This window comes from Neolamprologus multifasciatus, chromosome 5 (assembly GCF_963576455.1).
Source record: "Neolamprologus multifasciatus chromosome 5, fNeoMul1.2, whole genome shotgun sequence".
Lineage (NCBI taxonomy): Eukaryota > Metazoa > Chordata > Actinopteri > Cichliformes > Cichlidae > Neolamprologus > Neolamprologus multifasciatus.
In genome coordinates this window covers 29,495,894-29,503,391 of record NC_140443.1, presented here as the reverse complement: position 1 = coordinate 29,503,391, position 7,498 = coordinate 29,495,894, and the positions used below count along the sequence as shown (strand labels likewise).

At 40.7% G+C, this 7,498-nt stretch overlaps 1 protein-coding gene across 2 annotated transcripts in view; it reads left to right on the top strand.

Annotated features, from left to right (window-relative positions):
* The window catches only part of LOC146519031 (cadherin-4-like), a 217,642-nt gene that overhangs the window by 86,885 nt on the left and 123,259 nt on the right, over nt 1-7,498 (top strand). For both annotated transcript variants that reach the window (XM_085160823.1, XM_085160825.1), the window contains exon 3: nt 876-899. In XM_085160823.1, the coding sequence (XP_085016949.1) occupies nt 876-899 (24 nt within the window). The remainder of the gene's footprint in view (nt 1-875; nt 900-7,498) is intronic.

The window sequence follows — 7,498 nt, the reverse complement described above, 5'->3', positions numbered from 1 at the left end:
CGGGTTGATGAATGGTTAATGAAGGTTGCTGTAAAAATTGCGCCTTGTCTCTGAAACCAACATATTTCCAAAAGCTGCAACTTTTACTGTTAAGTGTTCTCCCATTCTTGTTTGGTCACCTTCTTTCTTTTTATTCTTTGTACAGATAGATAATATTAGTCATTGTGTGTGAGATGTCCTTAAAGCTGGAATGAAGAAACCAGTTGTATCTCAGAATATTCAGCTTTAAGGCTCTCCAAATTAAAATTGTAAGCCAGCAATGCAAATTTGAGCTTTGGCGATCAAATCTCACTAAGAAACCCCGCTTGAGGACACCAGGAGGGGAGACAACTGTGAGGAAAAACAACGGGAGACTCCATGGCTGTTTCCAGTCTATCTGTCACCAGGTGCCAGCGTCTGAATAAACATTGCCCACAATGACATTGCGTAAATGTGTGTAATGTGAATATTCAGTGTTCTGTAATTTCCCTGTGTTTCATTGAGTGAACACAAGAACAACATAAACATCACAACAAGCATTTGAAGATAATGATGAATCCCACTGCTTGAGGCAATGACAAGAGGTATAAGAAAGAAAACAAACTGTATTCTGGGTAAATGGTGCCGCCTGGATAATAGACAGAGACAAATGTGAGAGACTACGCAGTTGTGACAGCAAATTTTCTCCAATAGTAGCCTTACGTTCTGTATATGTCACTGTCCGGCTATTGCCTGTGACTTTCCATTAATCCTGAGAAATTGATCTGTTTTGTTCTCTTGTTTAACGGTGACTTTGCAATGCCACTTTTACTGAAACCTATTATGTTCTAATCATCGTCTCCTCTCTCTTTTCCCCATGCCCCTTTTTCTTCCCTCTCTTTCTCTCTCGCTGACAGATACCACCCTGTCCAGTGAACGTGGTAAGTACTGCAGCCGCACGCTCCCGTGATTTTGAGCCATCTGTGCATGGACTCCGCCAGCGACAGAGCAGTGGCTGTTTGCGTTAATGTGGAAGGAACCATTCTCAGATTTTAGTCTCAGTGGGGGAGCGACGAGCCATAAACATCATTTGCATCACTGGGAAGCTATTCTCCATCACATTGCATGTCACAGCAAATGTTGAAACGAGGAGAGAAACATCAAGAGAAAGCAATTATGAAAGCAGCATCCTCAGACCCATGTGGCCTATCACACTTTGAATTTTGCATATTTTCCCTGCATGCATTTTGCCTCGACCTACTTAGTCAATTTACCCCCTTTTGACTCCAATAGTACTCAATAAGGAGCCAGTAAGGAGCATCTTTTTTACTTTGCGTCCTTCCAGCTATAGTGGAACTCATCTCCATGTAGGTGAAATAGAAGTGGATAGAAGTCCCCGCTGTGCCATTATTAATGTCTTCCTGTAAAATGTCTCGCCTCTTTATCAAATCGGCTCAATGTCTGAGTCTATCTGCAGTACTAGCTTTGTTTATATGTCATATAAATATATGTGTGTGTGTGTGTGTGTGTGTGTTTTCTGGCATTATATCGAGTTTTGGGTCACCTGTGTCGGCCACTTGTCTTCTCTAACATTGCTTTCTATGCTCATTAGTTGTTCACGTTGTACATGTGTGCGTACATCGCTAATACAGGAAGTCATCATGTCACATTTGCTCTCCAGCGTATCGTTTGTAACTTGAAAATGTTGAGCCAAAGCCGTGCAGTGACATCACGCGATATAGATACAACTACTGTGTCTGGTCTTTGAAACATCAAAGTGGCAGGAGGGAAGAGAACTTGCAAAGTTGTGGTTTTGATCAAGCACTTTAGGTTTATTTTTGTGTGCCTGGTTAACCTCTATTTGCTGGTGGAGGAGATGATGATATGAAGCACAGAGAAGATTGTGTGATCAATTTTTCATTGCCAAGCTAGCAACCGTGCGGTGCTTTTTTTATGTTTTGTTTTTCTTCTTCCCCCAATCCAGTTAGGCTTGAACAAAGAGCGGGGAATAAGAAGTCACAATGGGTAAAGATTTGTATTCGTCCTGAGCGTAATCCTTGATGCTGACCTCATCTCTGCCTCTCTTAACCGCCCTGCCGCTTTTACATTAAATGAAACGCACAGGTTCTTTCCTCTTCTGCACCAACACTTTTCTTTTCTGTACTGCTGAGTGGACGCATAATGTGAATGATAGTTCACAATGAAACACCCCCAAAAATAATAAGTAAAAGGGAAGTAATGAATGGATTCCAAAGCAGCTGAGAGAGTGAGAAAGGAAGCAGTCTTAAGGCAAGGTCCGTGTGCCCTTGGAACCTTTATGAAGTGCAGTCAGCAGAAAGCCAGCCAGCAGATTGCTTATCACTCAGCAAAGAATACATCATTCAAACCATTCAGTTGTTTTCATATAGGTGTGATTTTGGATGAACACAAACACGTAACATGTAACTGCGGTGCAAAGTCATACTTGAGCTCCATCCTTGTGCCTACCTGTGCTTAACAAGCTCGCCCTGTGTCGCTAGCAGGGGTGGGGCGTGTTTTTAGTCATTTGATAGGCCTCCTCAACATCAAGTGCCTGCTCGCACATCCTCTTCTAACTTAATTGGCTGTACCTGAGGCGGGAGGGCAAGGTGTAATTGTGATAAGAGAAAACGCTGTGCTCGGCTGGTTTTAGTGCCCTTATCTATAATCTCCAGATTGATTATGGTTTTTCTGCCAGCCGTGCAAATTGTTCATCCCAATAAACTGCACTAGAAGCCACCTTAACTCTGTCATGCCCAGACCAAGACACATTTGTATAAGATTAGAATATATATTAATCTGGAACTTTCAAGTAATTTCTTTTAGTGGTGTGTGTGGGGTTTTTTTTTTTTCAGGTATCAGGATTAAAAATATTACGTGAATCTGTTTTTCTTGGCCAAATACACAAGGCTATATTTCCCTGTTTGCCTTAAGAAATCAATGTTTTTCTTTTCTAAGGAGTTCAAATTAAATTGAGAAGACTTGATTGTCTTTTTAAACAGAAAGCAGCGTATTATTTTCCCTGTTTTGGTAAAGGATCAAAACAAAATCCAGCTATAACTGAATATGTGGACTTTAACTTTGCTGATTAGTGGATTTCTTTTCCCATGGGACAAAGCCAGGCTACCTTTCAACCCATGTTTTCTGCAAAAAAGTTTCTTTTTAATTTAAAAACTCTATATTTTTATTCTTGGTCTCTGCAGATCATCCAGTTTACAAAATCAGACATTAGACATCAGTGACATTGGCCTAAAGACCCCTCCGTAAGCCGCTAACCAGTTGGTAAGGAAAAAAGTGTATTCCACAAACACTTGGAGAGTGGAGACTAAAGATGTCACCTCTTGAACTGATAGCAAAAGAGTGCTGCACCAAAAACCTCCTTGAGACTGCTATTGCTTGCTAGCAGATTTCCCTGGTTACCTGTTAGGGCTGGGTATCGTCACTGATTTCTAGAATCGATTCAGTTCCGATTCACAAGATCCCGAATTGATTCGATCCATGATTCGATTCAATTCGATTCAATTTGAATAAGAATAATAAGAATAAGAATAACTTTATTTATCCCGAGGGAAATTCTTTTGTCATGTACATGCTCAAAGCAGCAGGAGAGACAGAGGAACAGATGAATAAGATATATAATATATACAATAAGAATAGTAATATACAGTAGTAGGATAGTGCAAGACATAGTATCAAATAACTCTATAATAAATAAAAAATAACTTAACTATCAGTGCAGGCGATTCTAGAAAGCGACATAGTATTGTGCAATAGAATAAAGGGAGTAGCAGCGTATGATGGGGGGATGAAACAAATATTCAATAAGGGAAATTTTGCCTCTGAAAAATTTTGAATCTGGGAAATTTTGCCTCAGACAGTCAGAGAGGCAAAATTCAGGGTGGAGATTCAGATCATGCATCAGTACATTTCCATATTTTTATATCTATAAAAAGGAAGTTGACACTTGCGAGACTTCAAAGGTGTGAGCATCACAGCAGATGCTTTTGTGTCAAAGTAACTGAGGATAAAGCAGAAAAACATGAAGGTGATTTTCCTGGCCTGGGATTTTATAGAAATATTCTGCAGTAGATCAAAAACGAAAGAAAACCATTAATCAACATATGAACATTACGTGATGCTGCTGAAGTGAAGCAGAGCAAAGTTACAGAGGTTTTATTAGAGACACAGCAACGCGTTTTGCAATTTTGCATAATTTAAAAAAGTTAAAATTTCTTCAGTAGCCCATTGAACAGCAGAAATGAGGCTTTCTTTTTGGAAGTAAGTAAAAGGAAAAAACAGCAGCCGACAGCGCTGTAAACAACGGTAGACTTAATGTGGAAAAAAGATTTTTAGATGGGAAACTGTTGAAGTACAGAGAGAGAGAGAGCTGTGCATGAAGTGCGAATTTGTCATGGTTGAAACAAAACAGCAAAAGTCAGAGGGAATTCATGACGATGTTTATGTGAAGCGTAGTTTGGATCTTCTTTTGCTGCTGGTTCAGTCAATATTGTTTGGAGAGAGATCAAACCTGTAGCTCCAGAAACTAGTGCAAAAAGGGCGTAAACAGAAAGCACGGACCCGTCAAAACATCAGAGTCAGCAAGCTGTCGGCTTTTAGCCCCGACCGTGTCCGTGCCGTCGGGTGAGAAAGGCGACATCTCACTGATTGTGAGCCGCAGACGGGTCCGCGCTTTGTGTTTATGTCTTTGTGCAGAAGCCGTGTACCTGCTCTCGTTTACTGTTTTAGCTGTTTGGTGGTTGAAATTTTGTGAGGTTTAACCTGAGATTCTGCGGTGGCAGTCAAAAAAAAAAATAAAATTAAAAATCGATTCAGGATTTTAATGAATCGATATCAGGTTATCCAAGCTAGAATCGATTTTAATCGATAAATCGATAATCAAAACCCACCCGTATTTCCTGTAGCTTTCATGGAAGACACAGTCTTGTCTGCAAACACTTGTTAATTAAATAATTAAGTCAAATTTGACAGCAGCCATCTTTAAAGTTGAAGTCTTGCCTTGCTGCTTAAACCAACACGTTTCTGACTTACCTACTTTCAAGGTGAACAGTCTCCATTTCTGGTTTGCATCGCACTCTTCATAGTTTCACTACCACTTAGAGACTAGTTGGTAAGTCTTTGCATCATCAATCCAGACTAGGGGCGATAAGGGAAACCTGTGGGTGACTAAAACAAACACAAGAGGTTTTCGCTACAGCACTTTATACGTCATTGTGGTCAGTTTCACATTTTGAGGAGTGTACGCGTTTTCCCCTAGCAGCCGGTGATACCAGGGAGTCCTTGATCAGTCTCTAGGCCGACATGAATGGTGCTTTAGCAACTGATTTCAAAATGACTGCCAGTGTCCACCAGCAACCACTCAAAACCAGTCAGCAGATACTTATTTTTCCCCTAGTGACTGGTGGTTGCCAGCCTGCCGCTAAGCTTGCGTGACTGGAGCCTTAGCAGATTTCAAAGAATAATTTCTAATTTGCTTCAAGCCAAACGTTTTCTGATTGTCTGTCTCTAACAAGTCTGCCTTTTTAAAACCTTCCCTTAAAGTAAGTATGAAGTGTATATATCTTGCTTCTTTAGCATGCTTACTGTTCTTAAATTGTCTTCTAAAATACAGGTGAGATAAACTGGTATGTTACCTTTATTACCGTTTGTTTTAAAGCAGGTGAACAGTCTTTAAACTCTTCACGTTTGATGTGATCGAACCAAAAAGCAGAGAAAACCAAAGTGAAAAACATGGGTGGAAGAGCAGTTTATCACAGAGATCACTATCATCTTTTCAGCTAGCCCTTGGGAAACAAGCAAGCCTAATTAATTCCCAAAGTTAAACAACAGTTTCTTCCTTTTTTTTTTAAATGGAAAGTCACTACATATGTAACTGATGTGCCTATTTAAGTCCTTTGTGTATAGTTTCCGTCTCTCCCTCATCCTTTTTCACTGGTTTTGAGTGGTGGTTGGGGCTGAAAGAGCACCTAATGGGCTGCGAAATGTCTCCAAAGCTAGAGCAACAACAGGAGCTAATGTCTCAAAGCTCTTCTGAAACATCACAAACAGTGAAGAACCCTGACAGTGCAGAGAAGAAAGGGGGGCATCCCTGGTTTCCTCTAATGTGTCAGAGAGGCCATTTTTGCCACTCTAATTGTAGTGAAGCTTTCTAGTGGCTTTGGCAAAATGGCGTAATTACCTACTGGAAAGGATTGGACTCCACTGTTGGCTGCACATTGTAGTGTCTCTTTTTGCCATGAAATGCAAGATCCCAGTTGTAGCTGCTCTGACATTTGCTAGTTCAATCTTGCAACTGTGTTTAGTAGGCGAAATTCAAGAGTCTGTTACCGACAGGCCGCTGTGAAATCCTACAGTGTGCTATTTTACTGAGACAGGCCGATTTACCTGCACGTAACCTGAGAGCCACTGCTTTGTAACCTAAGGGATGCAGTTTCACAACTTTCCTTATTTGCGTTAATTGGAACATGTGTTTATTTAAATGGAAGCATATTTAATGACATGCCGAGCTTGTACGGGTTTTATTGTATAAAAGACGTGATGTTAGAAAAGACCTTGATGCGTTATCCTAAGTAATAAATGCCTGTATCGAGGAGAAGCTTGGTTGAATGCAATTCTTGATCATTCACAAGTATTTTCTCTTAAATGTGGTGAAGCGTGCAGCCCCTTCTGCTTCTCTTCCCCCCTCAGTACCAATTAAAGCTGTTTTTCTGCAGCAGATCTTGAGCTGATGAAGACAGCCACTAAGAGCTCTTGAAGTAAAGTCACACAGGGCCTGTATGGCAGATGGTTTGTGCAAGAATATGTGCAGAAGAGAGAAAGCAGCAAAGAAGGAAACAAACAAGCATAAAAATGGCAGCCTGTCTCCATCGAGAATTTCCCATTTTCTACCCAATTTAAGACATAGCATTTCCAAATTTTCAAACTTTTCCTCAAAACTGCTGTCAGACCTGCAGGAGTCCAGGGAAAACATAAGATCCCGTTCTATGGAGGATTGTTGCATGCCATCTTCTAAAAACTATCGAGACAACTCAAGTATTTCTCAGTTGAGAAAAAAAAAGAAAGAAAGAAAAGAAAAGAAAAAAGCAAGATAAAAAGAAAGTGCTGGGAGCTGCTTGATCTTGTGGCTTTGACCAGCTCTCCCAGCTGAATGGAAACTAGCTTTGCTCTGGCCTTTTGCTACAAAGGCGGAGACGGCAGAGACTCAAGGCACAGAGGACAGTGCCTAATGGCTACAAGTCCGCCTTTCCCCACTGGATTACATGTTTCAAAAAGATAAGGCTTGATCAGTATTTTTATGGAGAAAAAGCCTCTTTTTGTGATGCAGATGAGAGAAGACAGGAAACTTGCTGGAACCAATGGGTCTAAGGCTATGTGCTGAGGTTTAGAGCACACAAAGGAGGAAAAATAGATCACACACACAATACTTTTCTCCAGGGTCAGACCACTTTACTGTGCAGTCTGACTACTTTTATAGCCACATGTGTTTGTGTTGTAAGAGCACATG